Below are 27,915 nucleotides of genomic sequence, written 5' to 3'. Positions count from 1 at the left end.
CTCTAATGATGTGACATTTGAGCAGAGACCTGAAGGTACTAACCCCATTTGCTCCATACTGATCAAACTATTCTTGTTACTTATAGGTTTCAGGAGATGTGTTACAAGGCTTATCTAGCTATTCGGCAGCATGCCAATCTCTTCATAAATCTTTTCTCAATGATGCTTGGCTCTGGAATGCCAGAACTACAATCTTTTGATGATATCGCATACATTCGAAAGACCCTAGCTTTAGATAAAACTGAACAAGAGGCTTTGGAATATTTCATGAAACAAATGAATGATGCACATCATGGTGGCTGGACAACAAAAATGGATTGGATCTTCCACACAATTAAGCAGCATGCTTTGAACTGAAATGATAACTGAGAAACCGAAAGCTCATTATCTGGATTCTGTACTGCACTGTTAATAACTGTCAACAGGCAAAGACTGATTGCATAGGAATTGCACAATCCATGAACAGCATTAGAATTTACACAAGAACAGAAATAAAATACTATATAATTTAAATAATGTAAACGCAAACAGGGTTTGAGAGCACTAAACTAGTTCATTTCAAAATTAAGCTTTAGAATAATGCGCAATTTCATGTTATGCCTTAAGTCCAAAAAGGTAAACTTTGAAGATTGTTTGTATCTTTTTTTAAAAAAGAAAACAAAACAAAAAAACCCCAAAATATATAGAAATGATGGAGAAGGAAAAAGAATGATGTTCTTTTTTTGTCTTGCAAATGTTCTATGTTTTGAAATTGTGGACACAACAAAGTCTATTATTGCATTAGGTCCAAGGAAACTGAAGTTTGGTGTTAAATTACATTGAGATTAGAAAACAATGAAGATTTCTTATTTTTCCATTGCTGTTCAATTTATAGTTTGAAGTGGGTTTTTTGACTCCTTGTTTAATGAAGAAAAAATGCTTGGGGTGGAAGGGACTCTTGAGATTTCACCAGAGACTTTTCCTTTTTAATAAATCAAACCTTTTGATGCTTTGGGGTCTTATCTGCAAAGTTTTGGAAGCAGTCACAAATGAGACCTGTTATAAGGTGGTGTTTTTGGGCAGTATTTACAAGAATCTGATTCTTCTTTCCCAGAGAAATTCTGGGCTCCCACAAAGTACAATAATCATCAGAGAGAAAGAATGAGCAGGACTAGTTCTTGCTCCAGAATTGTACAGTATTCACCGTAGGTTGATTTTTTTTTTTCTCCTTTTGCAATTGAATTGAATACATTTTTCATGCATGTTTCCAGAAAATAGAAGTGAGTATTAATGTTATTAAAAAGATTATTTTTTTTATTAAAGGCTATTTATATTATAGAAACTATCATTAATATATATTCTTTATTTACATGATCTGTCCCATAGTCATGCATTGTTTTGCACCCCAAATTTTTTATTGTTCGTAGCAGCATGGTCAGCTTTCCTCTTGGTCTGTGGGTGAGGCTCAGGCACTATCCCATTTATACCAGTGACTAGTGTATAACTGCATAAGGAAAACAGATTAAAGTTCATCCTCTTTCGTTTTATTTCTTTCTGTTTTCATATGACTCCCCCATTTTCCATCTTCTTTTATAGTCGATAATGCCTCAGTCAGGAAACTAGTTACCAAAATTAACACAATATAGAGTATCTTCCTGATTGCTTCAACCCTTCTACCAAGGTATGCTCATGAATAATACTTTATAGTATGGGGGAATAGAAACCATGAACTTTTTACCTTTTTAGGCTATTTATGCAATATCTGGATAATAAAAGTAGGACCTTAAACCATTTTAAGATCATGTCCCATTTCCAAGCTATTAGGGCTCACTGTCCAACTTTATTAAATTGCATTTGAGTGCAGGATACATTCTTAAACACTTTGGAAAACATTAACCCAAGGTGTAGGGGCTAATGCTAGTCATCACTCTAGAATCTGATATTTTACTCAGTATTTGAAATGAATGATTAATGCCCTAGGAAGTAGCTTTAGCAAATGTCCAGGTGCCACACCAGAAAAAGTGCAATAATTTACTGACAGTTTTCTAGATTAGGCATACTATTGGACTACAAAACTCTATAAAAAGTGCACATTATATACTCTAGACAGCATCACTTAAACGATATTCATTTATGAAATCAGTTACCTATAATAGAAGTCTTGAATAGTAAACAAGGGACTCTAATACAAATACTCTTAATATTTGGCTATTTTAGAGCCCTTAAAGGGCCTAATTATTGGAGACTTAGGTACTTCACTAAAGCATGTATATAATATTGCCAACGAGAAAAATAAATTTGAAGATTTAGGGAACTTATTTCTGTAAACTGTCTTGGAATAGTTAAGAATTTAAACTCCCATTTTAAGCAGGAAGCCAAATAGATTCTTTTGCAGATGTAGATTTCATAACTTATTAAAACTTCTTTAACATTTTGTGCCTTTTAGATATATTCAGTTAATAACATACTAACATCCCAGTCTTTTCTATATCAGGGATTAATTACAGGAAAACTTAATGAAATGGTACAAATCTGAAACTCTGATGGTGGAAACTGAAGATTTAAGAGAGAACAGCATTTACCCGAGTGCCAAAAAAGCTTTGAGCTTCCTTGCACAAAATTTACATGATTTTTGCATGTCTCACATCAGTCCAGCTAGTCCTCTTCCCCTGAGACCTCTCCACGATTAAAACACAGCCACATAGCTTATTTATCCTTTACATTTATTTTCAACAGTTATTACAACCAAGTTAATTCTATTTGAAGAGGTGTAGACAAATTTTACAAAGAATGTAGATTAAGTGATCTAGCTAAAAGCAAAGCAAATTTTAAAAGAATCCAAGCAGAGTTTAAGCAAACAACATTAGAAATAAGAAAAAGGGGTCAGGTAGTGCTCAGAAGGCAAAGAATCAAAAATTGAATGCTACATGGGGTGACTAGGCTGTCAAGTCAGTGGTAAGCCGTTTCCAGGTACTTCAGAGTCCTATCACTTCCCATGGATTGGTCAGTTCCTGTGGCCAACCATCCTTGTCATTGAATGTGGTGTAACTATTGACTTTATGGTTTCATTTGGTCACCTGAGAAATAGTTCCTTCAGTGACTATTTTGGAGGAAAAAAAGAAAAACCAAGTAGGTTTATAGAAAATAAAACCTAATTTTAAACACATTCTACTAAGATATAATCTGAAAATCATGTTTTAACTTTTTATCATATTCTCAGTATACAAAAATCATTTATTTTGAAGATTTTTAGACTGCTGTTAATTTGAAATCTGTTAATCATTGTAGAATTTGGTTTTTAAAAAAGATGTTTCTAATTGGATTTTTTAAAGAAGAATGGAATTTGGTCACTATTTTATGATAGAACCTAAGCTTTCTGTGGTTCTTAGTGTCTTCTGTAAAACTCAGTGTCAAAGGAATCAACTTTGAGGTTTTCCCTTCTAATCTGCTTTATATTACAAGCCCTTTAGGAAATGGGAACCTGGTGAATATACAATGAATTGTAAAATATTTTAATGTGTAATTTTTTCAACTGTGAAACTATGAATATTGGTTTTTTTTGATGAAAACAGCTGCTGATAAAGTATTTTGTGTAAAGTGTAGTTCTTATTAATCAGGAAAATAATCAATGACTTGATTAGAATGTATATACCCTCTTGGATTTTACTTTCAATGGATTGGTGATTTTCACATAGGTAAAACACAGTCCATCTGTATTCTTTTTCCATCAAAAATTGAGAGATTTAGCATTATAAAAAAATTATGAGCAGCCTATCTCACAGCACATAAACTTGGATTTGTTTCTTAATGATTTTGTAAATCCATATAACTCATATTCTGACCAATAGCCCATGCTTGCCAACTCTTTGAAAAAATTGGATTTCCAGCATTATTTTTAAGCCAGCAGGTTACCTTTTTCTGAATGTTTTAACTTTCTTTTGTTTGTGTCTGCACAAACTGCAGACCTGGGCTGGACCCACACACTCAGAATCCACCTTGAAATCAATTTTGATGTCCAAGACATCCCTAAAATATTTCAGTTTAAAGACCATATGTGGTGTTAATGGATTGTGGTGCTTCTACTATTTAAAAACAACTTCATACTTCAGATGTTTTTGAGAAGAGGGGAATGTTGAAGGAGGGAGTAGAACAGGGAGGAGTTGTTTGAATGAATCACATTCTTCATATCCATCCTGCTCAGAAGGGGCACTTCTAAGGGAAGCCTTAGATGGAGCCTTCTAAGAGAAGGCCGAAAGTTGTGAGTATATTGTGCATACCATGAGGGAACTAACTGTTCATCAGGGATGGGATTGTGAAGGCTGAACTATAAAACTCAGCACTGACAGGATCCTCAGATAGCAATTCTTGGTGACAGAGTAATACAGCTGGGCTGTTTTTTTAAAATATAAACACAAACCATTTTTATTTTTTAATTATTACATTAAAATTATAAGTGTATTTTATGTGCCATGGCCTGGGAAGCCTTTTTTTCTTTTCTTTCAAAAGTTACTTTCACTTTCTGAAAAGATTATGGGGTTTAGCTCAAGATAACTATGGTCCTGATAAAATTGGATTGGTAACTCTACCTCAGAAGGTTAATAAGAAAAAAAAATGAGTCACAATTCAGTGCTTCAGGCTCTTATGTTACAGAAATTTCCAGAGCACTGTAGTTTAGACTTATAAAAAGTCAAGAGTTGGCATGCCTTATTTTTAATGGCACTGGAGACTTGAGAAAAATTTTCAGTTAAAATTTAATCATTGCTCCAGCCATGGAAAAGGCTTATGGTACTAGGTTCTTGAATTCGGCATTCGAAATTAGTTGTGTTCTCTTTTCTTTATTATTAGTGAAATTAGTGTGTGTATATTTGCACACATTTCTATTTGTGTACACACTGCTTGCTAGCCCTAGTCAAGAGGCATCTTTTATAAAATTTTTATAAAAGGTGTAAACATCAGGTTCTAAAGTTCAAAAGTGTTTAGAACTCATTAGGAGTTTCCCAAGTTGGGATGTTAGTTTTTAAATAAGCTTATTTCATCCGAGTATTCCACTTGATTAAGGTTTCACACTTCCTTTTTATTCATGAAGCGCCATTCCTTTTCCTTAGTTTTAGACATGTTAATATTACAGCCATGCTAGTTAGCATAAAGTGACAGTTACGAGCCATAAGGAAATTTTCTGACTTAATTTTTACACAACTACATACGAGTTTTAGTAGGGGGTGGGGGGTTGGGGGGGAATCAGTCCATTGTACATTTAGTGTAGTTTAGGTAACTGATTTTCACTACCAGCAGTAGACTCCATTCTTCATGTTGGTAAGTATGGAAAGGTTTTTTTTAATGCATTTTGTAAGCCAGTTAAGTCTATAAATCTATCTGAAACCTTATTTAATCTGTCACTACAATAATTTTGTGGTTATGCTAAGAGCCATGTATATTTTTAGGTGATTCTTATTTTTGTTCCTCCTTCTGAGTAAGCAAGGAGGCAGAAAACTTTCATTGTTTTATATTTTCTCAAAATATCTTTAATAAGACTAAACTTAATTCTAGTATGAATTTCCAAATGTAGTCATGATCTATCAGTTTCATAAGAAAAAGCCCCTTATCAGTTTTAATTTTTGTTCCAAAGAGTGGTTGGAGAGCTTGGACTTCATGTGGTTTCTAGAAATGTTTTTGGCTATGGAACCTGTTTCAAATACAATTAATAGCTTCAATGTGACTTAGTCCTTGGGCTTAATTGGGTTGAATAAAATCTAAAAGAATATATCCTTTTGGAACCTAACACTTTAATATCTTGGGGAATGTGGCACTACCAAAAGAAGACTAGTAACACATAAAATGTTGACTTTGGAAGCTTCCAGAAGAAGCCCCCACCACCCTTTTTTGGACCCTTTTATTGTAGCAAATCTATTTCTCTATTTTGTCATTCTATGAATTGAAGTCCTATGGTATAATGCATTCATTAGGAGAAAAATGTTTTTAAATGTTCTTTTAATGATGGCCCCAAAAGTATTTGACACAGCAAGATGCATGTGTTATTGTACTGAGAATATAGAATAATACAGTGTCACTAAATTTAAGACCGCTTCCCAGTCTTGCTGTTCCTAGCAAGAAGTTTGGCCTGTGACTGCACTTACTGTTTGTGCTCATCAGAAACTGTCAATGTCTGCTTTTCTTTTAACTTTGCAGTCTGTAACCTCACGCTGTTTATTAAAAAAAGAAAAAGAAAAAAATGACTTGTGTCCAAACAATCCTTAGTGTACTATGTATTTTAAACCAAAAAAAATGTGATAATTATATTTTGCCTTTTTTTGAATACTTAAAAGCAAATCAGTGTTGCTAATAATCAGAATTTAGCTGAACTTGAGTTCTTACCAATAATGACTAAGAATAGTTGATTGAAAACCTGAAACTATTATGCCTTAAAAGCCAATTTTTCTACCCCAGTAAAGTGATGAATATTGAGAGAAATATCTGTTGGAATTTTAACTTCCTTTAAGCATAAGGAATTATGTGTTTGTATTACAAGCAAATATATATGTATACACATAAACGTATGAATGTGTATGTCTATATGCAGACAGAAGTCTGTTCAAGACCAGAACCTGTAAGTGAGATTAGGCTAGAAGCAAACTGGTTTTGCTTTCAGTTATCATAAACCTTGCAAAAGGGGAGTCTGGGCTTTTCTTGGACCAGTAATACATGTGGGCATTGATACTTTGTACTTCTAAGCAATTAACAGCAAGTAATAGCTTAAATTTTGTTTCTTTGCCAAATGGTTTGCGTGACTTTAAGTTAACATTGTTCTAAATTGACTTTCTTCTCCAAGCGTAATCTCTCTCTTTCCTGAGATGAGATTAGGGGATGAACCAAGTAGCCGCACTCTGTGAGTGGAAAACTGTAGTAATTGAAACACTTTTAAGTTTCACACTTTCACTTTTTAGGTTTTAAATCAGTGGTTTTGAATTTGTTAGAAAAATCCCAAGAATTGCATGTTGTTAGATGCTTATCAAACTAAGAAATGGACTAAGATGTGCCCTTAAGTAATCTATAGACTCTCAATTTGCAAAATGATTTAAAATATGTATGCATACATCTATTTTATTTCAGGAAAGTCTTTGGTATACAAAATAATTTACTGCAACCTCTTAAACGGCATGTTCTGGACCTTAAATGTATATTATATTTAGCCAAGAGAAGGTGGGAAGGAATCCTCTTCTCCAGCTCCCTACACTAGCCCCTATAACCAGCTGTCCAATGAAAGGTACCAAGGCTGACTGAATTTTATTTTTTAATAAGAATTGTATATATTTAAGATGTATGGTATGATTTGATATTCATGTGAATAATTATAGTCAAGCTAATCAATGTGTCATCTCCTCACCTAGTTACCTTTTGTATGTGTATATCTGTGTGATGAGACCACCTGAAATCTACTTTCATAGCAAATTTCCAGTACTCAAGATAGTAGTATTGCCATCGTCTTCATGCTGCACTTGAGATCTCTAGACTTACTCATCTTATGACAAAGTCTGTACACTTTAATTATCTCCCCATTTCCCCAAGACCAATAAGCACCATCCTACTCCGCTTCTATGTCTTTGACATTTTTGGATTCCACATATAAGTGAAATGCAGGTTTTTTTCTTTCTGTGTCTGACTTACTTAGCATAATGCCCTCTGGGTTTGTCCACGTCGTTGCAAATGGCAGGATCTCCTTTTTTAAGTCTGAATCATATTCCATTGTATGTAGATACATACCTGTGTGTGTGTGTGTGTGTGTGTGTGTGTAAGATCACAATTTATTCATCTGTTGATGGACACATATCTCGGCTATTGTCAATGATGCTCCACTGAACTGGGGAGTGCAGATTATCTCTTGGAGGTACTGATTCCATTTCCTTTGGGTATATACCCAAAAGAGGGATAAGGCTGGCTGAATATTGAAACTTAGCAAACAATTTTTTATCTACTAACATTTTTGAGCACTTTTACTAGACGCCAGAAATTGAGCGAGATGTTTTACGTACTCTACCTTGTTTATTCCTTAACCCCATGAAGGAAGAGATTATCCTCATTTTCTAAATGAGAAGAGAAAGGCTTGAACCTTCATTTCAGTTCAGCTGAATTGCCCAAGGATACATATCTGAAAAGTTGTAATTATGGCCTACGAATTCACATAAAATCCTTTGAGACACATGTTTTTTTCTACCATTCCACACTCGAAAGAGGAGAAAGCACCAAAATTGTTCATTACTTGTCAAGTTAATATTGCTCTAATTATCCAGTCTATTTAGTCATTTTTGACTTGAAATTCACTGCGAAAAGGCATAATTGACTTAGAAGCAAAATTTCTGTTTTGATTACATCTGCATATAGAAGTTGCTTCAAAAGTCTCATTCTTTCTAGTCCGTGATGTATGACTTTGTAGTGAAATTTAAAGATACTTTAAGGCACATAGGTTTTCAGAACAAACTCTGTTTTCAGCTCCTATTCAGCTTACTCTGGAAAGCACTTGTTGGGAGAGCCTTGTGACATTCATTAGTTAATAACCACGTTGAGTCATTAATTAAAGTACGGACATTTGCTGACTATCCACGTGGGACTTGTCTACAGTGCGGATCATCTGACATGAATGTTAAATTCCATCCAGTACAGCCTCTCCCTGCTTCACATTTCTGGCTGTCTCTCCCACTCCCACCAGAATGTGCACAAAGAATAAAATGAGCTTATGGAAAGCATAATTAACTAGAAAAATGTGGCTGAAAGCAAAATTACATGGTACATGGCAAGGTTAAGTATGAATAGCTCTAAACTTAGTGAATTTGCTAGGCAGCGGCTTTCTGCCTTTATCATGAATGGGGAGGTAGAATGGTAGGCCGACATTTTTTTGAAATTACCAGATTATTCTCTTCCCAACAGTGAATGACTTGCTCTTCACTAAGATTGTTTTGAGAAATATTTTGATGTGAACTCTGTTCCCGACAGCGAGGCTGGTTGTTCAGTGGTCAGTAGGTAGATGCCCTCATCATGTACTCCACACCTACGGGTTCCATGAGAGCCGAAATTAGATCAAGCACAGCTACCTGGAGCCCATGCTGCCATGAGGGAACAAAAGTGCTGCCTTGGCTCACATGGAAAGAAATGTGGGGTAGAGGAAAATTTGTGTGTATTTATAGAATAGATGGAATACGTAATGAGGTTTTTTAAAAATGTTTCCCATGTGAAATATCATACTTAATTTGAATTGCCTCTACATGGTTAGTCTGTAAGCAGGCATCATTAGGTCCTCAGGTGCAAAAATTGCCAAGCATCCAAAGGCCAAAAATGCTCGATTAATCTGGCCACCATCATAAGATTTCTCTGCCCCTTTCTTGGCTCCTCCCCACACTCCACAATTTGAATCGATCCTGTTCCATATAAGGTACTTTGCCACCTACCTCATCTCTGTGTGTAGTGCTATATTTCTCACACAGTAGAGACAGGTACTGTGTTAATTTCACCATGCCAACAATCAGGGCACCACCTACCAGAGTCAGAGTTGGCCAGAATAGACAGTGGAAGATAACCATTTGGTCGTACTTTTTTATGAGAATGACATCTTCAGACTGGCTCTCTGGACTGTAGAAACATGAAAAGGGGGTCCCATTTTTGTGATCGAAGAATTCCTTTATGTCCAGAGCACTGTTGAGCAAATCATTCCTGTCTCGGTGGTACTTGGGTATGTAAAAGCACTAGGAATATAGAGGAGGAAGAAAGATGACACTGTCCCCAAAACCAAGCATTTAAACAACAGTTTTAATTCTGAAAGAGCTTCAAACTGAAGCTATCTGTGGAGAGTTTCAATCTCAGAAGGTGATGAAACCTGTTGCAGAGCTCATGGGGAAGGGTGGGCAGGAGGGCACCAAGTGAAATGGCCATTTCCAGGCACTAAGCAGAAATGTGGGAAGGAATTCTTTAAAATACAGACATTGCAGAAGAGGCAGTGACCAGCTTCATAAGGACCATGCTCCCTCCACATACAGGCACTCGGTCTTTGTCCATTCAACAAATATCTATTGAACTCACCACATGCTTTCAACACCTATGAATGCCTCTAGCCCAGTTGTCTTGATTTCCCATAGTAAAATCTTTCCATAAAGGGTAGCATGTTGTGGCTTCTGCCCTAGGCCCACAGAGAGGGGTCCTACATAGGTTTTGTTTCCTGGAAGGCAGAACCAGTGAAGGGATCTGTCAGCTGGTGATTTTTTTTTTTCAAAAAAACTTGAGGTTTTTCAGCATATCCACTAGGCACTCATGGCACTGGGCTTAGGGCCTACAGAAATGTTTGAGACCTTAAAAATTATTGCATCCAAAACAGAAAACAGAAATCATCAGATGGATTAGTGCCTAAGTAAAGACAACAAAGTATAGCATGTCAACTAATCTAATACAACCTAACTTTCATAGTTAGGTACAAATACACACTAAAAACATATGAACCAATTTAGTAACCTATTAAAATTATAATCCTTTAAATTTCTTTGATAAGAAAAATTGTTTACTTGATTTAAGGTGGGTTGTGAGTACATTTTAACATTTTTGATATGATGGAGAGTGGGACCTCCAAAAGTAAGACTGCCCACAAATGACTCTGTTCACTGGCTTAGCCTGTAAATTCTAGACACCAGTTTGTGAAATTGGAATAATTCCTTTCCATTCTATATACCCCATTTTTTCCTCAAGAATGCTTTTAGCTTCCTTTGTCCTGATTAGACCACCGTAGAGGCATTCACTGGAAGGTTTATCCCCAGAGATGGTCCCGGGGACTGCACTCCGCTGGGGACAGTCTGGCAAGGAAGGAGGGCTATTAATTACATGAACTTTACATTACCTTGGAGTTTATCTGGACAGCTTCTTCATTATAATGTAGGAGAGCTTTCTGACTTGAATGCGTGAGGTTCACAAACACCTGAAGACATGGGTACTTGCCCTGGCCTCGGTAGTCCACACCACAGGTGCAAGCACAGTCCATCCAGTCATCCATGATATCAGTGTGGATGATAGTGCAGTTTGATTCTTCTCTCTGAGTGCTTCAGTTGGAAAAAAAAAATATCTTCACCCTCTATAAATTTAGTTTTATATTTCTCTCTTTTTTTAAGAGAGAGCAAGCAGAGAGAGGGGCAAAGGGAGAGGGGGAGAGAGAATCTCAAGCCGACTCCACGCCCAGTGCAGAACCTAATACAGGGCTCCATCTCAAGACCCCAAGATCATGATCTGAGCCGAAATCCAGAGTCAAATGCTCAACCAACTGAGCCACCCAGGGGCCCCTAGTTTTATATTTCTAATGTGATAACCCAAGGCATTTGTCTATTTCAAGGTAATGTAGAACCATTACAGAAGGTACATAAGGGTTAGGGAACATGGAGAACATTGAGAAAGGGGATAAACAGCAAATTGCTAAGTTTCATCTCAATTATGACCCTCTTGGCATATTTCTCACCGCACCAGCCCTTGGATCAATGGTTTTCAAACTTCAGAATCACCTGAGCAAGTTTGTTAAGAGTGAAGAATTTGTGGATTCTATGGCTTCACTCCTAGAGATTTGGGTTCAGTTGATCTGAGTTGAAGCCCAAGAATCTATATTTAGCCGTATTTAAGATGCAGGTATTTGGCAAACCATGCTTTGACAGATATTACTATAACCACGTACTCAGAAATCTCATCCTCTTTCATGCCTCATCATCTCAAGATGTACCCATTTGCCTGTCCTGATGGAAATGTGCCTTTGGAAGGGGTCCAACCACAATCAATGTGGCCCTTGGTCAATATAGCCTAGTAACAATGTACAATTCCATGTACTCTCTCTACTTTCAAAGAGCAAATAGAAATCATAGAAGGAATGTCTCATTCAAAAGTTTACTATGTTTTGGGGCACCTGGGTGGCTCAGTTGTTAATTAAGCGTCGGCCTTCGGCTCAGGTCATCGAGCCCCACATCAGGCTCCCTGCTCAGTGGGAAGCCTGCTTCTCCCTCTCCCACTCGCCCTGCTTGTGTTCCCTCTCTTGCTGTGTCTCTCTCTGTCAAATAAATAAAATCTTAAAAAAAAAAAAGTTTACTATGTTTTTGCTATCAGTAAGTTCCTTGAGGCTAGGGGGTACATCCTATTCATCTTTATGTTGCTCAAAGCATGAAGCACCATGCCTCCCACATAGTAGAGGCTCAATAAGTTACATTGAATTAAGTTTTACTTGGAAAACGTTCCTTTGAGAATTTGCACATGTACTACACACACGGAATGTTCTAGGTGCTATGAGAAATGGTAGACAAAATTCCTGCCCATGAAGATTTTGTGGTGGTGTTGAAAAGACAGATATGTATGAGATGATTAGAGGACAAATCTAAGGGTAAATGAATGTGAGAGGAAATGCTTGACTGAATGTACAGGACCAGCTCCTCATGCACCCTCACACATGTAGGTGGGTCCCTGTGTTTATTTCCTGGCGACTTAAACACAAGAAGTGAGATTAGCAAATTCTAAAGTCAGTGTTTGAAAACCCTCATTGGAACTAGGTTCACACGGCACTCCCATTGAGATCTTTGGTCATGAGTAAGCATTTTCTTTAATAAACTTGGGAGACAGTGTCATTTAAAATAATCTCAAGGCCAGGGCATAAAAAAACCATTGGATGGAGCCTAAGAAGAACAAAATTTGGGGCAAGTGAAAATACAAATATGGAAAATAAGGTTCTTTTCACAGGTTTAACACTAGCTTGCTTTTTCACAAAATTAAATTCTGTACTTATTTAGACAAAGTATCTTAAAATCATTCTTCAGAGTTGCCTGTTTATCTGTGTTAGAACTTAAGCTCTCTGAATTCCCTGCACAAGAACCAGGCCAGGCCTCTCAAGTAGAACCAGGGATGTATTTACAGCTGAAAACATGAGCGTGTTATTTCAATAACACTGTGTGTCTGCATCTACAAGCAGGCAAAGTCCATAATTGGATTGAGAGATGAGAATCTAAGGGAGTGGGGACAGGTACGAGCTACCCAGGTCATCTTCTGTGGAGCAAAACCAGGCTGTGAGGTGCCACAAGATCACAAGGCAGGAGACAGTGGAGAACGCATCACTCTTAAGCACCCACTTAATTACTTTAAGCAAACAATTTCCAGAAATGCTTAGAAAAGTAAAATTTAAATATAAGCCACAGTTTGGCATCAGGTTGTGGAAGGTATCCTTGAACCATCTCCCAAATTATCACATTTTAAAAATAATCTGACCTGGACCAGCACACACACACTTTATTCAGTTTACATAGGTATGTGTAATGTAGCTAGATAGATAGGTAGATATAGATACAGATCTCCCCCATATATATATATATATATATATATATATATAATGGAGTAATAGGAAAGGGAAGTAGAAAGCTAGAAATCAAGAGTGAGGTACAATCATGTATCCTGCAGACCATAAGTTATGAGAACTGGGGCACAAATTTGGCTCTGAGCTTCCTAGCAGCCAAAGCAATGAAGGAAATACAACTACATAGAAGATTCCTGGTGTCCACTGAATAAAAGCTGGTTGATCAGAAGAAGAACATATTCTCCCAGTGTTAATAGCAGAGGGAAAAATCTCCTGGGCACTTCTAATAGTGGTACTATGTGCTCTAGCAATGGAGCTCCACATTATTGCCCTAATAATGTAACTTAGGAATGGCAAAAGATGAATCCAATAAATAACAAAAGCAGGCCACCTATTTCCTATCCTATGACCCTTTTTCTTCACTGAACTCCTAGGCCTCCCTCTCCCCATTCTCCCAACTTTCTATCATTCTTTGGCTAACCAAAGGGAAAGTGTCCCTTGCTTTTCCCCTACCCAGACTGCCCTCCCTGAAAGTACCCCATGTTGTGTAAGCCATCCTCCAAAATTAAAGAGCTCCTCCCCTGCCCTAATGAAATCTCCCATCTTCCCTATTGCTGCAAACTTCATTTAAGTATTAGGAGGCAAGGAGTGTTATATCAAAATGACAGGCAAGTTCTTTACTGGATAGGTGAACTTGGGCAAGTTACTTGGCCTTTCTGAGTCTCAGCTTTCTTATTTATAAAAGGAAAATTAAAATGATAATGCTACCATCATAGGTTTGCTATAGACTTAAATAGGATAAAATATGGTATATTTTGGCATATAGTATGTTTGATAAATGATAATTGTTATTAGATGTATTTAATAAGGAAACCAATTAAAACAAAAGGAAGGAAACTAATATTTATTGAGCAACTACTATGTGCTAGATGTTGTCAAACTCAAAAAACTCAAATAACTTTTATTGTGCTCATGTAAAAGACTTAAATTAACTATTCCCTGTGACATCTGCTTGTTCGGGTTTTTTAAAGATTTTATTTATTTATTTGATGGAGAGAGAAAGCGTGAGCACAAGCAGGGGAGTGGCAGGCAGAGGGAGAGGGAGAAGCAGACTCCCCACTGAGCAGGGAGCCCAATGTGGGGCTCGATCCCAGGACTCTGGGATCATGATCTGAGCCGAAGGTAGACGTTCAACTGACTGAGCCATCCAGATGCCCCTGATATCTGCTTGTTAAAGGAAGAATTTATTACCTACACACATATCTAATGTATGGATTAGTTGTTGAAAGTATTTTTCAGATTGAAGAGGGGGAGTGGCCAAGGAATATCTTCTGCTTTCTTACCCCGCTTCCTGCCAGCACTGAGAGACAAACAGGTGATTCTATTTTCCCTTAGACAATGATCAGGAGGGCTGAAGAAGCCAAAGCTAGCCTCTTCTCTACCGTTGTGCTTGGTCTGATCCAAACTGAAAATTCTGGGTCTCCTTTCTCTGCTTCTTACCTGAGCAAGAAAGGCTTTAGGATGGTGATCCCAAGCAAGAAGAACATGAGGACGGAGAAGCCCATCATTGCAAACCCTAGCAGCATAGCTCGGTCCTCTCCAGCACTGGAGGGCAGCTTCTTGTGCACATCTGGGAGGTCTCCATCATTGTGGTCTATATTTCTATTCCTCCCCGAGGCAGAAAAGGCTGTCCTTTGGAGAAAGTAGGAAGAAGAGATTTCAATAAGCTCATAGAGAAATGGGAACATTTACCAGCTCATGGTGGGTGGAGGGATGATTCCATTTGCCGTCCACCTGAGGGTTGTGATCAGGTTCAGAACAACACAATGAAATCCCATGTTCAGAGCTTGATTAAAAGCCCACCTAAACAAGCTAAAATTATGTGTCATAAAATATAATTAACGTAATATTTTTACATATAATGCAACAGTAAGGAAGTCTTTATTTTTTTTAAAGATTTTATGTATTTATTTGACAGAGAGAGAGCACAAGCAGGGGGAGCAGCAGGGCAGAGGAAGAGGGAGAAGCAGGCTCCCCACTGAGCAGGGAGCCCGAGGAAGTCTTTAGAGATCTGTTTAATCAAGGACTAGAAAAGAATTACCTGTAAGTAGTTTTCATTTGTGTTATGTAAATAAGTGCTATGAACTTGCTTATCTGTCAGGGATACTGCACATTCCCCCTGAAAATAATTTTTACAATCTTTTATGAGTTCCATATGTAAAGAATGACTCAAAAAGTTCAGATTCAGAATTAACATCCAGAAATAGTAGGATTTGACTTGTTCTTTTATATTATTCTTTTTTATGGAAAGGCAGCTTATCTACCGTGGGGCTTGGTGGCCCATGCCAGTCCATTCAGAATAATGAAGGTTTCACTTCTGTCTTCTCTCCCCTCGCCCCTCTTCTCCTCCTCTCTGTTCCCTCACAGCTCTGTGTGAGTGGCCCTACATGTCTCCTCTCCCTCTTTCTACTCTGTACCAGCAAAGGATGTGATAAGTTATTTTTTCACAGTGGGGGTCCACTGAACAGTCAAGTCCAAAACAAAAGTTGCTAACTGCTGACCCATGGACAGCATCCAGCCCACAGATGTGTTTTGTTGGTCTTCTCTGTGTGTTTTTTTAGTGTGGGATTAGTTGCTAACACTTTAAAAATTGTGAAATTTCTCATAAAAATGCTGATTACTAACTTTTGGGAAAAAAATCATAAGGTCCACACTCCTGCCTAGGAATAGCTGGCCAAGCTAAGCAGAGGCTATCCCTATGGACTGGCATGTCTTCTCCAATTTGCCATAGTCCCACCACTTCCTGTGGTCAATGTCATTGATTTGCAGTTCCTTGCTCAGTAGGCATATGAGTCCCAGAGGTATTTCCACTTTAAGAGTCTTAACAAAATCTTAAGCCAAACAAATGCAGTTATAATGGTAGAAACTCAGACACCATCAAACTGCATAAAAAGCTTACTAAAATTTAAAGCCGAGCAAAAACCTTGTAAAGGAAATTGCTAGTTGTTTTCTTCCAAAAGTATATTTTATACTTTACCTCACATCCTTCCCCTTCCTTTCCCTAGCTCCTTTTCTCCCAGACAACATCTTCAGAATTCAAAGACAGTGAGGGGAATGTCAAGAAATCCTCGATGTTCTAGGAGCCTGCAGTGGGAAGCACCAGCCTCAGAGGGTGGCAGCACTCCCGGGTTAATATTACTTTGCGAATCAAGGATGTGGTTTGAGGATTTTTAATCTCCTTTGATATTTTATTCACCCTCTGTCTTTCCACCCTCAGAGAATGGGCAGGGAAAACAACTTTTTAAATGAAATTTGAGGCAGTACATTTTATAATTCATAAACAAATATGATAAAGAGTTTTACCCATAAAATAAGATTTGGATATTTTGTAGGTTTCCAGTACCAAATACCCTGTCTTTTCCTTCATGTTCTGAAACTGGACTTTAGTTGCTTTATATTGTAAGTCATCCTGGAGGTTGGTTGTAAGATACTCATGCAATCCATGCATGATGAAACTTATTATGAGGTCTCTCTGGCACTTGCAATATATTGATTTAATAAACCCAAGTATAATTGTTGATATGCAAAACTGGCATAATTTCAGTGTGCATGGACAGCATCCACACAGGGGACAATCTTTGATCACCTGACCCTGGTGGCCAAGACACTGGTGTTCCTGAGTTCCACAAGAATGTAACAATTAGAAAGAGCTCTTGGCAGGCCACCCTCCACCCCCACCCCAGGACAATGCACAGATAGCAGACTAAAACACACAATCTTCCTGTAAAAAAGGCCTATTTACTTAGCCTGGAGCTTCAGGCTGAAGTACAGGCTTCAGGTTTCCCATACATCTAGAGGCTAAAAGGCACTCCCAGGGAACATCAGCAGGGAGACACAATCCTTACACACCCTCTTGGTCTTGGTATATCTCAATAAGACCTCCCAGAAAGGAGCTTATACACTTGTTTGGAGCCCTAATTTTTGCAACTCTCATCTAGGAGACACCTCTAAATCACCCAGTCTAAAGGTCAGCTAGTTTTCCAATTGCCCCCAAGGGACTGTATATATTTGCATACTTTTACAGCTGCTGCCTGAGGGTCTGAGGGTCTTCCAATCAGCCTTAAGCTAAGTGCTAAATGAAATTCCTCCCCTTGGAACACTAACAGGTCTTGACATACCCTCAACAGCTGGGACACATAAAGAATAAATCGGGCAGTTTAGACAACCACAAAGAGACAACCAAGAGCTAGCGAAAGAGTGAATGAGAAGATTCATCACCTACCCAAGGCCATTCCTTCAAGACTGAGAGAAGGAGCTACTTTGCCCAAAATATAGAATCCAACACAGAGTCAAGCAAAATGAGGAAACAAAGAAACACCTTCCAAATGAAAAACAAAACAAAACAAACAAACAAACAAACAAAAAAAAATAAGATGAAACCTCAGAAAAAGAGATGAGTAATCTACCTGATAAAGAATTCAAAGTAATGGTCATAAAGATGCTCACCAAATTCAGGAGAAGAATGAGTGAACACAGTGAGAACTTCAACAGAGAGAAATTATAAGAAAGTACCAAACAGAAGTCACAGAACTGAATAACATAATAATGGAACTGAAGAATATACTTAAGGGGCTCAACAGCAAACTGGATGAAACAGAACACATCAGCAAGCTGGAAGACAAAGCAATAAAACTCACCCTGACAGAGCAGCAAAAAGAAGAAAAGAATTTTTAAAAATGAAGACAACTTAAGAGACCAACATCAAGTAGAGTAGCATTCACATTATAGGGGGGTCCCAAAAGGAGAAAAAAGAGAAAATGGGGCAGAAAAGTTATCTGAAGAAATAACAGCTGAAAACCTCCCTAGGGAAGGAAACAGACATCCAGCTCTAGGAAGTCCAGAGAGTTCCAAATAAGATGAACCCAAAGAGATCCACACCAAGACACATTATAATTAAAATGTCCAAAGTTCACAGTAAAGAGAAAATCTTAAAGCAGCAAGAGAAAAGCAAATTGTTATGTACATGGGGAAACCCCATAAGGCTATCAGTAGATTTCTCAGCAGAAACTGCAAGCCCGGAGGGAGTCAAAATGTTGAAAGAAAAAAAAATTCCAACCATGAATATATTGCCCAGCAAGGTTATCATTCAGAATTGAAGGAGAAATAAAAACTTTGCCACATAAGCAAAAGCTAAAGAAGTACATCACTCCTAAACTGGTCTTACAAGAAATGTTACAGGGATTTCTTTAAGCTGAAAAGAAATGGCACAAATTAATAACAAGAAAACATACAAAATAAAAAAATCTCACTGGAACAGGTAAATATATAGTAAAGTTAGTGAATTAACCACTTACAAAGTAGTAAAATTAACTAACACTATAAAATTAGTTAAGAGATACATAAAATAAAAACATGTAAAATGTGACATCAAAAACTTAAAATAGCTCTGGAGAGGGGAGTAAAAAAGTAGTTCTGGAATGTGTTCAAATTTAATTAAAGTTGCTATCAGCTTAAAATCAACTGTTATGGGGGTGCCCAGGTGGCTCAATCAGTTAAGCCTCTACCTTCGGTCACAGTCATGATCCCAGTGTCCTGGGATGGAGCCCCACATCAGGCTCTAGAGAGCCTGCTTCTCCCTTGCCCCCTGCCTGCCACTCCCCTTGTTTGTGCTCTCTCTATCTCTCTATCTCTCTCAGTCTGTCAAATGAATAAATAAAATATTTTTAAAAATTGACTTATATATTTAAGATGTTATATGTGACCCTCATAGTAACCACAAAGCAAAAACTGATAGTAAATACACACACAAAAAAAAAAGAGAGAGAGAAGGGAATCTAAACACAACACTAAAGGAAATCATCAAAATACAAAGGAAGAGAAAAAGAGAAGAAAGGAACAGAGAAGAACTACAAAAACAGCCAGAAAACAATTACCAGCATGGCAGTAAGTACACACTTATCAATAATTAATTTAAGTGTAAACATACTAAATTCTCCAATCAATACAGAGTGTCTGTATGGGTTAAAAAAAAAAAAAAAGCAAGACACACCTATATACTGCCTACAAGAGACTCGCTTCAAAAGTAAGGACACACACAGACTGAAAGTGGGGGGCAGAAAAAGATATTCCATGCAAATGGAAATAAAAAGAAAGCTGTTGTAGCTACACTCATATCAGACAAAATAAACTTTAAAACAAAGACTGAAATGAAAGACAGAAAGGAGCACTACATAATGATAAAGGGGTCAATCCAGTAAGAAGATACAACATTTATAAATGCATTTGCATCTAACATAGGAGCACTAAAACAAGGCAAATATTAATAGACCTAAAAAGGGGAAATTGGCAGCAATGATATAATAGTAGAAGACTTTAACTTTAACCTAACTTAAAGAAGAATTTAATACCCCACTTACATCGATGGCTAGATCATCCAGACAGAAGATCAGTAGGAAAACACTGGCCTTACACCACACATTAGACCACATGGACTTAATAGATACATATATAGAACATTCCATCCAAAAGCAGTAGAATATACGTTCTTCTCAAGTGCACATGGAACATTCTCTAGGACAGATCACATGTTAAGCCACAAAACAAGTCTCAATAAATTCAAGAAGATTGGAATCATATCAAGCATCTTTTCTGACCACAATGGTATGAAATTAGAATTTAATAAAAGAAGAAAACAAATAACTACAAATACTTGGAGATAAAACAACATGTTATTGAATAACTACTAGATCATAGAATAAATGAAAGGAAAAATAAAAAAATACCTAGAGACAAATGAAAACAGAAATAAGACATACCAAAATCAACAGGATGCAGCCAAAGCAGTTCTAAGATGGAAGTTCATAGCAAATACAGCCTACCTCAAGAAACAAGAAACAAACGATTTAATTTTATACCTAAAGGAAATAGAAAAAGAAGGACAAAGCCCAGAGTTGTAAAAGGAGGGAAATAATAAAGATCAGAGTGTAAATAAATAAACTTGAGACAAAAAAGACAATAAAGAAGGGGCACCTGGGTGGCTCAGTCAGTTGAGCGGCAGATTCTTGGTTTTGGCTTGGGTCATGATCTCAGGGTCCTGGGATCCAGCCCCACATTGGGCTCTGTGCTCAGCAGGGAGTCTACTTGTAGATTATTTCTTTCCCTCTGCCTCTGACCCTCCCCTACTACGTGTGCTCTCTCTTTCTAAAATAAATTAAATAGGGGCACTTGGGTGGCTCAGTCGTTAAACGTCTGCCTTCAGCTCAGGTCATGATTTTGCGGTCCTGGGATCGAGCCCCACATTGGGCTCCCTGCTCAGTGCGAAGCCTTCTTCTCCCTCTCCCACTCCCTCTGCTTGTGTCCCCTCTCTCACTGTGTCTCTCTCTGTCAAATAAGTAAATAAAATCTTTAAAAATAAATAAATAAAATACATAAATAAATAAATAAATCTTTTTTTAAAAGATAATAAAAAAGATAAGTGAAAATAAGAGCTGGTTCTTTGAAAATATAAACAAAATTGACAAACTTTTAGCTACAAAAAAAAAAAAAAAAAAAAGACAGAAGGCTCCAATACATGAAATCAGAAATGGAAGAAAAGTTACAACTGTTTCTATGGAAATACAAAGGATCATAAGAGACTACTGTGAGCAATTAGAGGCCATCAAATTGGACAACCTATAAGAAAGGGATTAATTTTTAAACACTGACAATCTTCCAAGACTGAATCATGAAGAAATAAAATATCTGAATAGACCAATTACTAATAAAGAGACTGAAACAGCAATCAAAACCCTCTCAGCAAACAAAAGTCTGGGGCCAGAGGGCTTCACTGGTGAATTCTACGACACATTCAAAGATCTAATACCTATCCTTCTCAAATTCTTCCAAAACATTGAAGAGAAGGGAATATTTCCAAACTCATTTTAGGAGGCCAGCAATACCCTGATACCAAAACCAGACAAGGACGGCACAAAAAAAGAAAATTATAGGCCAATATTCCTGATGAACATAGAAGCAAAAATTCTCAGCAAAACATTAGCAAACTGAATTCAACAAAACACTAAAAGGATGATGCACCATGATTGAGTGGGATTTATTCCACGGATTCAAGGATGGTTTTACATCTGCAAATCAATCAGTATGATACAGCACATTAAATAACGTAGGGTAAAAACCATATGATCATCTCAATAGATGCAGAAAAAGCATTCAGCAAAATTTAAAATCCATTTATGATAAAAACTCTCAACAAAGTAGATATGGAGGGAAAGTACCTCAACATAATTAAGGCTATATACAATAAGCCCACAGCCAACATCACACTCAATGGTGAAAAGCTGAAAGCTTTTTCTCTAAGATCAGGAACAAAACAAGGATGCCCACTTCTACTCAACATAATATCAGAAGTCCTAGCTACAGCAACTAGGCAAGAAAGAGAAATAAGAAGCATACAAATTGGAGAGGAAGAAGTAAATCTGTCACTATTTGCAGATGACATGACAGTATATATAGAAAACCCTAAAGACCAACAAAAAAACTCTTAGATCTATTAAATGTATTCAATAAAGTTGCAGGATACAAAATTAATATACAAAAATTTGTTGCGTTTATATACACTAGTAACAAACTATCAGAAAGAGAAATCAAGAAAACAATCCCATTTACAATCACAACAAAAAGAATAATATACCTAGGAATAAATTTAACCAAGGAGATGAAAGACCTGTACTCTGAAAACTATAAGACATTGACTAAAGAACTTGAAGAAAAAACAAATGGAAAGATATTTTGTGCTCATGGATTAGAAGAATTAGTATTGTTAAAATGTCCACAAAAACCCAAAGCAATGAGATTCAGGACAACCCCTATCAAAATTCCAATGACATATTTCACAGAAATAGGACAAATAATTCTAAAATTTGTGTGGAACCACAAATGATCCAGAATAACTAAAACAATCTTGAGAAAGAAGAACAAAACTAGAGTTATCACACTGCTTGCTTTCAAACTATACTGCAAACCTAAAGTTATTAGCATAAAAACAGACACATAAATAAATGGAACAAAATAGAGGGCCCAAAAATAAACCCATGCTTATATGGTCAATTAATTTATTACAAAGGAGACAAGAATCTACAGTGGGGAAAGGACAGTCTCCCCAGTAAACGGTGTTGGGAAACAGGACAGCTACATGCATAAGAATGAAACTGGACCATTTTACACCATATACAAAAAAATTAACTCAAAATGGATTAAAAACTTCAATGTAAGACCTGAAACCATAAGACTCCTAAAAGAAACCAAAGGTGGAAAGCTCTTTAGTCTCGGTCTTAATGATATTTTTCTGGATCTAACTCCAAAAGCAAGGAAAACAAAAGCAAAAATAAACAAACATGACTACATCAAACTAAAAGCTTTCTGCACAGAAAAGGAAACCTTCAACAAAATGAGAAGGCAATCTACTGAATCTAGGCCCCAAAGGAATCCTGTGAAGTTTCAAGGAGTATGTGTTCTCATTCAAAAGTCATAAAACACAGTAAGGGCCTTTGAGTGAGAAAAAACAGATTCAGATCCACAAAAAACTTCAGGTATTTGGACAGTATATAAAAGTGTATCTGTGATATGTTTAAAGAAATAAAGAAAGTATTAGAAATATCAAAAAGAGCAAGACTGCAATATGACCAGGCCAATATTTAAAAGAATCAATGATAATTTCTAGAAATGAAAAATAAAATAATTTAAATAAAAACTCCATGGACAGATTTAACAGTAGATTAGAAACATCCAAAAAGATAATTAGTAAACAGAGAGATGGACCTGCAATATAGCCAGAGTATAAGACACAGGATTTCTGTAATGGAAAATACCAAAGGGAAGTGAAGAAACATGGAAAATAAATAGGAAAGATCTAACGTAAGGTCTATTCAGAATTCCAGAAATAAGAGAAATAAGTCAGAGGCAATATTTTAAAAAGATAATAAAATCTCAGAATTGATGAAAACCCAGTCCTCAGATTCCAGAAGCCCAGTGGGATAAAATAAAAAGAAACCCACACCTAGACCCATCACGGAGATATTGCACAGACCCCACAACAGAAAATCTTAAAAGCAACCACCGAAAAAGATAGATCAACCTCAAAGGAATGACCGGCTGAGATCTCACTTCCCCATAACAGGAATGGAAACCAGAAGACAGGAATATTGTCCATATGCTGAGAGAAATCACGCGAGGCACGCAGATGTAGAAAGGTTGAAGTTTGTCAGGCAAAGTCTAATGAAAAGCAAGCTGATGTGAAACTTCAAGTTAAAAAGCCTCTTAGAAATAAAGAAAGTAATGCTATTGATTAAAGAGTCCCCTGAAAGAGCTAACAATACTAATTTATACGTAACTAATAGCATTGCTTCACTGAAGAACTATAGGAAGAAATAAACAAAATCCACTGACAAATGAGAAATTTTTGCATACTCCCTCAGGAATTGACAGCTCAACCTGATAAGTCAGTGAGGAAAAGGTTTGAGCAAAATAAGTAATGGGCTTTATCTAAATGATAATATAGAATACTGTCCCCTACAGAATATATATCCTTCTCAAACATATAAGGAACAGTTATGAGACCTAACCACAAACCGAGCTATAAGGAAAGCCTCAAGAAATGTCAAAGGATTCGTGAGAGTAATGTACTTTTTATATGCTCGTGTTATGAAACTTGAAAGATGTGGAAAAGTCGAAAGAAGAGAACAAAAATCACCCACAATTCTACCACTTAGAGATAATTTCTATTCACTTACTGAGTTATTCCCCTCTTCTATATTGTCTTAAATAGAATGAGATCATTCTGGATATAGTGGGTTTTTTTAATCTTCTCTTTTCACTTAACATAATAAGCCCTTTCTTATATCATGAGCAATTCTTTGTGACCCTTCTATTGGCTGCATAATATTCCATCAATTGGATATGCCATAAATTCCTTACCTATTTCCTTATTGTTGAATATTGGGGTTTTTCCAGTTTTCTGAGACCATAAACATCCCTGTAATTAACTTTGTGGTATTTACGAGCACCTTTCATCCAAGGACCTCAAAGCGTTTCAGAATGATCTAATTTTGTTCTCTAACCAGTGAGATGAGTGAATAGCATTTTTATTCCTTATTGCCAGAAATGTATTTCCACTTCCAACCAATGTGTTACCTGGAGATGTTTTATTCACAGTCTAGGCAGTACCCACCCCCTTCGGCGGCTTCCCCACAGACAGAACTGACTTTCCCACCAGCCCTTTTGCACACATTGCTCCAGGCACCTTCTGGCTTAGCCTCAGGCAAACTCGATTTCAAAAGCTTGAACATGCTCCTCTGGCTGTGATCCCTGCCAAAACCAGCAGCCTTTCCCTCCAACACTCTAACTTGTCAAGGAATGTTCCTTAGAAAGACACTGCTGTTCATCAAAGCTTGGTAATTCGTCTGGCACTCCTTTCACACGTGCATGTAACTTCTAAGCACTGGGATGTTAAATTCGTATTTCCCTGTAATTTGTTTGTGTTACAGAGGAGAGGTGGGTAATTATTTTTATCCTCCTATTTTTTAATTACAAAATTGTTTAACAACTTCTTTTGAAACAGCAAACGAGGTTGAGTAAAGTCAGCATGGTTCATCGAGTTCAGCAAGAGGCAAGGGCAATAATCCAATTGTGCATCTCACCAGTGAAAATGGGAGACTGTATTGCTTTGGGGAGAACACAACTGCTCTTATATCTAGTTAATTGTGTTATGAACAGGGCATTAAAACTTGTTCCCTTGCCTGTTCGTCATTTGATCTTCTGCCATATAGTAATTCGCTTTAATTGTCTTTTCATAAAAGCATTTAGTGCCTTTCAAGGAGAGAAGTGTTTTTGCGTCTCTCTCCCCCTTGATCTGTCTGTGTTTTCATCCTCTGACCCTCACCTCTGCCCAAACCCCTCTATCTCACTTTCCTTCGTTTCTCAAATACCCATGCGTGTCGTCACAAGATGATGGAAGTGGGTACTGTGATGACCACTGTGGTCTTTACTCTTGCCACAACTCAGCTCCCAGCTCCACTTGAGCCACTAACAAACCATCCACATTTCCAAACAGAGTGTGCGAACTTGGCTGAGGAATGTGCCCCCCTGGCAAGCTTTTAATATTCTATTCCTCAAACACCCTCAGGCATGGCTCCTCTCTCAGTTTCAGCGTCCAGTTCTGACAACAACACCAGCCCAAACCCAGAAGCAGACAGAAGGACCGTAGCTTTGTTTAAGGCTCGCAGCCCTCTTGTTTTGCATTCCTCTGGGGAGGTCCTTAAGGTCCTTAAGATAGCCTATCTCACTTCCTTAAGGAGTAGACGTGGATGGTTAATAAAAATGGTTAAAATAGAGAGGGTAATGGAATAGTGTAGACAGTAGTACATAGAAGGAATGCTAAGGCATGGAGAGACTATTACTACCCCCACTTTATGGACAAGGGGTTGAGGCAAACAGAGATTATATGACTTTCCCACAGTCATATAGCTAGTTAAGGGGTGGAACTGAGATTTGAATCCAGGCCTGTGATTCCAGGGCCCAAGCATGCTTCACCAGGGAAACCAAATGCTGGTGGTAATGTCCTCGACCCTTCATTCAACCAAGAGATATTTACTGAGCACCAAACATGTTCTGGGCCATGTTCTAGTGCCAGGGAACCACGGGTGAGTTAAAAAAAAAAGGTCCCTGGCCTTCAGGAATTTGCAAGCCAAATGGAGGAGGAAACCAACAAGAAAGGTTGCAGCCCCCTGATGTCAGGACTTCTGGGGAAGATGCCCCCAGGGTCCCCTGGGAGGCATGGCAAGTGGGCACCCTCAGAGGATGAAGACCAAACCTAACCGCCAACTCGTCATGGCCGCCCTTCAGCCACTTATTCAGCAAGAGAGATTCTAGTGGTGACTTACCTCCCCTGATGCTGCCGGCCACCCTGGAGTGTAATTTGAACGGGGATGCTGAACTGCTGCATGAGACCAGGGGGCTGGGCAAAATGGACTCCTTTCACCCGAGTCATCGCCTCTGAGGGAGCAGGAAGGGTGAAGCTGATGCATCAACGGAAGTGGGGTCCCACCGGGAGCCACCAGTCCCAGTGTAGTCAGGCATCAGAAGCACCCTAGCCTCCAGGGCGGCCACGGGGTGGTGTGCAGACCCCGCTTACCAGGAGAGGTGGGAAGTCGAGGCAGGCGGGCCCGGGATTTCTGCAGATTCTTGGCAAGGCAGAGCAGTCGAGCCTAGACCTCAAGAAGACCCTGCACAGCCTTGCGCAGCCAGACTTCCCCATGGTCGCCCAGCGCCTGCCTGCGCCTTGTCACCTGTGTTCTGCTTCGGCAGCCCGGTGCATTGCCATAGAGACCCAACTGCTTGCGGAAAGTTGAGGCCCAAGGGACCCTATGTAATTGGTGAGGGACATACCCAGTTCAAGGTTTATAAAAAGAGGAAATGTTTTACCCTGACCACGTTTCCTTTTTCACAAATTGTCTCTTAGAGTGCAAGCTTAGGGAAAGTTAATTGCATGTTCCGATTAAAAGAATTTGTTTTTATGCCATATGTGATTTCCCAAATTTTCAAGGGCCATAAAATAATTCACCATTAAAACTATATCAAAGTTTTAAAGAACTGTATGAAATAACATTTTATCTTTCTTTGATAACCCAGAAGACATTTGGAGATCTTTCAATACCCTCAAATCATGAACATCAATTACCATTATAATGTAGCTTACTAAAACTGGATAATAGATTGTCAGATAGACCTTTTTTGCCATATGGTTTTAATAAAGATAATATCATCTCACCATTTTCCAAAACATCAGTGTGAGCAAGAATGCAAGCATAACCTTGTCTGTAAATATCCATGTTTATATAGCCAGATTAACTACTACTTACAGCTATTTTAATATTATTTAGTGAAATATATATAGAGATAGATATACTTCTGATTTGTATTATTTTTCTATTAGAGTTATGGACTAAGCCCTTTATAAACTATTTGTTTCTGAGGAACTGATGCAATTTGGAATAAAAACTAATAGCAACTAAAATTTTTTCCCTTCTGCTCCCTACTTGCAACTTAGCCTTGTAAATCTATAACCTTTCTTTTTCAGATTTAGATGTGCTAATAAATTCCTCTGCAATTTGGTATGTAACTCTCTTTGAAGAGTAAATAATTTGTTACTATTTTTGCAGATTTGATTCAGTCTCAGAAATACAATACTCTTTGAGCCTGTGAGATGCCTACTTGGCTCCCAGCACTTGCATCTGCCTTTCCTGGGGCTTTCTGGTCATCCCCCTTTTCTGATTCTTATTCCATTTATGTGAAAATACTCCTGCATGGGCGCCTGGGTGGCTCAGTTGGTTAAGCGACTGCCTTCGGCTCAGGTCATGATCCTGGAGTCCCGGGATCGAGTCCCGCATCGGGCTCCCTGCTCAGCGGGGAGTCTGCTTCTCCCTCTGACTCTCCCCCTCTCATGCTCTCTATCACTCTCTCTCTCAATAAATAAATAAAAATCTTTAAAAAAAAATACTCCTGCATGATCTTTAAATATTCATCTCGAGAGGGTAGAGAGAGAG

General features: G+C 37.8%; 3 protein-coding genes across 6 annotated transcripts in view; 1 reads left to right on the top strand and 2 right to left on the bottom strand.

Annotated features, from left to right (window-relative positions):
- PIK3CA (phosphatidylinositol-4,5-bisphosphate 3-kinase catalytic subunit alpha) overlaps positions 1 to 3,576 on the top strand; it is a 77,641-nt gene extending 74,065 nt beyond the window's left edge. For all 4 annotated transcript variants that reach the window (XM_028100847.2, XM_088025387.1, XM_088025384.1 and 1 more), the window contains exon 21: positions 87 to 3,576. In XM_028100847.2, coding sequence (XP_027956648.1) covers positions 87 to 357 — 271 coding nt within the window. In that variant the 3' untranslated portion in view covers positions 358 to 3,576. The remainder of the gene's footprint in view (positions 1 to 86) is intronic.
- On the bottom strand, positions 2,789 to 26,322 carry LOC114206955 (calcium-activated potassium channel subunit beta-3). The gene is given in 5 exon segments (XM_088025389.1): positions 2,789 to 6,154; positions 6,156 to 6,179; positions 10,850 to 11,048; positions 14,822 to 15,013; positions 26,254 to 26,322. Coding segments are annotated over 5 exon segments (522 nt in total). The 5' UTR covers positions 26,316 to 26,322; the 3' UTR covers positions 2,789 to 6,109.
- On the bottom strand, positions 9,317 to 10,020 carry LOC148165030 (calcium-activated potassium channel subunit beta-3-like). The gene is made up of 2 exons (XM_088018825.1): positions 10,000 to 10,020; positions 9,317 to 9,710 (listed from the first exon to the last, which is right to left on the bottom strand). The coding sequence occupies exons 1-2, from the start codon at positions 10,018 to 10,020 to the stop codon at positions 9,327 to 9,329; spliced, it is 405 nt and encodes a 134-aa protein (XP_087874951.1). The 3' UTR covers positions 9,317 to 9,326.
- Positions 26,323 to 27,915: the final 1,593 nt, after the last annotated feature.

Source organism: Eumetopias jubatus, unplaced genomic scaffold (genome assembly GCF_037043125.1).
Source record: "Eumetopias jubatus isolate StellerSeaLion01/CBP00866 unplaced genomic scaffold, mEumJub1_p1.0 scaffold_1, whole genome shotgun sequence".
Lineage (NCBI taxonomy): Eukaryota > Metazoa > Chordata > Mammalia > Carnivora > Otariidae > Eumetopias > Eumetopias jubatus.
This window is presented reverse-complemented; position numbering and strand designations above follow the sequence as displayed.

What these genes read in the sequence shown, in the direction of transcription:
- LOC148165030 (XM_088018825.1), bottom strand. Translation starts at nt 10,020, where the DNA reads ATGGACAAAGACCGAGTGCCT. An exon ending in TGGACAAAGACCGAGTGCCT is followed by an intron (nt 9,711 to 9,999) that starts GTATGTGGAGGG and finishes CTATATTCCTAG; the next exon opens with TGCTTTTACATACCCAAGTA.